Raw genomic sequence first — 1,576 nt, 5'->3', positions numbered from 1 at the left:
TCAGAGTTCGCAGACAAGCTTAGACTCAGTGGGTCAACAGCGAGTCAGTATGGTAACTCGGTGACGAGTCATTGGAACTCGAGGGAAGAAGAAGAGGAAGAGATATCGAAGAGTTTAAGACATTTCGATATGGAGAGTGAGTTACGGAGAAGTGTCTCTGAATCTAAAGCTGTTTTGTGGGATGACGAAGACGACAAGATCAAGTTTTGTCAAAGGTATGAAACCAAAATCTTGATAAAATTATGTAAAAATCAAGAATTGAGTTTTGGGTAAATTTTTTTTTTTAAAATTGAATATTTTTGGTAGGTATCAAAGAGAAGAAGCCAAAATCCAGGCATGGGTTAATCTCGAAAACGCTAAAGCCGAAGCTCAGTCCAGAAAACTTGAGGTATGTGTTACGTTACGTTCCTATATTTCTTAGAGTTATGTTCTAGCTTGTAACGGATTTGTTGAGCCACGCGCCAAGATTAGAGAAATAAAATGAGATGGCATGATGTCTTCATTGACTAGTCTTTGTTTCTTTATGGACGCAAAGTCATGGAGTTTCGAATTTAAAATTTAGGATGACATGTTTGTATTGTACTTGTAGTTTGTGCATGTCCCATGTGAAGAGATTAGTCTTCTTTGTAAAGTAATGTACTCTCTTGGGAAATTGGAGACTTATTAGATTAAAGTAATTAATCATCATAGTATTTTATTACATAGCTACATGTTTTGCATTAGTTATGTAGCTAATATAATCATACCAGTCGAAATGATGATATTTCAAGAATTAATGTCTGATTTTTTGGGAGGGTATGTAGCTACATGATAGTCGTACTTGTAATTTGTGCTAGTCCCATGTGAAAAGATAGGTAACAGTCCATAAAGTAGTTTCCTCTCTTGGGAAGTTGGAGAATTATTAATCTAGATATATACATAATCATATCAGTCTAAAGAATGCAGTTGAGTGATAATTTTTAAACTAATTACTGTTTGATTTTTGGGGGTGGTATGTTACTGTTTTAGGTGAAAATACAGAAGATGAGATCAAATTTAGAGGAGAAACTAATGAAGAGAATGGATGTGGTGCACCGAAGAGCAGAGGATTGGAGAGCTACGGCGAGGCAACAACATGTTGAGCAGATGCAGAGAGCCGCCGAGACGGCCAGGAAGTTGACTAACCGCCGTGGCTATTTGGTTACTGGCCGTAGCTCATGTGGTTGTTTACCTTGCAATAATTAATACTTGTCGCTCACTCAGTTAAAAGGAAAATAAACCTAAATTAGAGATTAAAATACACATAAACAAAAACAAACACAAGAAAATTACTGTTTATGTGTTTAAATTATCAAAATGTATGTTCGTTTATTGTTTATGCAAAAAAAAAAAAGAAGTGAATGGCAAAAATCAAGTAGAGCAAACTTTTTTTTGTGTGTCAATTACTTTGAAGTAATAGAAGAAAAGAAAAACAAAAGTTGAATACAGAATTGTAACTTTGTGGTTTGAATTGGAGTGGTAACATAATTGAACTAGAAACAAACCACTAGAATATAAGTCACAACTAAAGTTTATGATTTTTTTTTTTTTTTTTTCG

At 34.3% G+C, this 1,576-nt stretch overlaps 1 protein-coding gene across 2 annotated transcripts in view; it reads left to right on the top strand.

The window, feature by feature from the left end:
- The window catches only part of LOC104758737, a 4,568-nt gene extending 3,250 nt beyond the window's left edge, over positions 1-1,318 (top strand). For both annotated transcript variants that reach the window (XM_010481664.2, XM_010481663.2), the window contains 2 exons: positions 307-388; positions 1,009-1,318. In XM_010481664.2, the coding sequence (XP_010479966.1) occupies positions 307-388; positions 1,009-1,224 (298 nt within the window). In that variant the 3' untranslated portion in view covers positions 1,225-1,318. The remainder of the gene's footprint in view (positions 1-306; positions 389-1,008) is intronic.

This window comes from Camelina sativa, chromosome 17 (genome assembly GCF_000633955.1).
Source record: "Camelina sativa cultivar DH55 chromosome 17, Cs, whole genome shotgun sequence".
NCBI lineage: Eukaryota > Viridiplantae > Streptophyta > Magnoliopsida > Brassicales > Brassicaceae > Camelina > Camelina sativa.
This window is presented reverse-complemented; position numbering and strand designations above follow the sequence as displayed.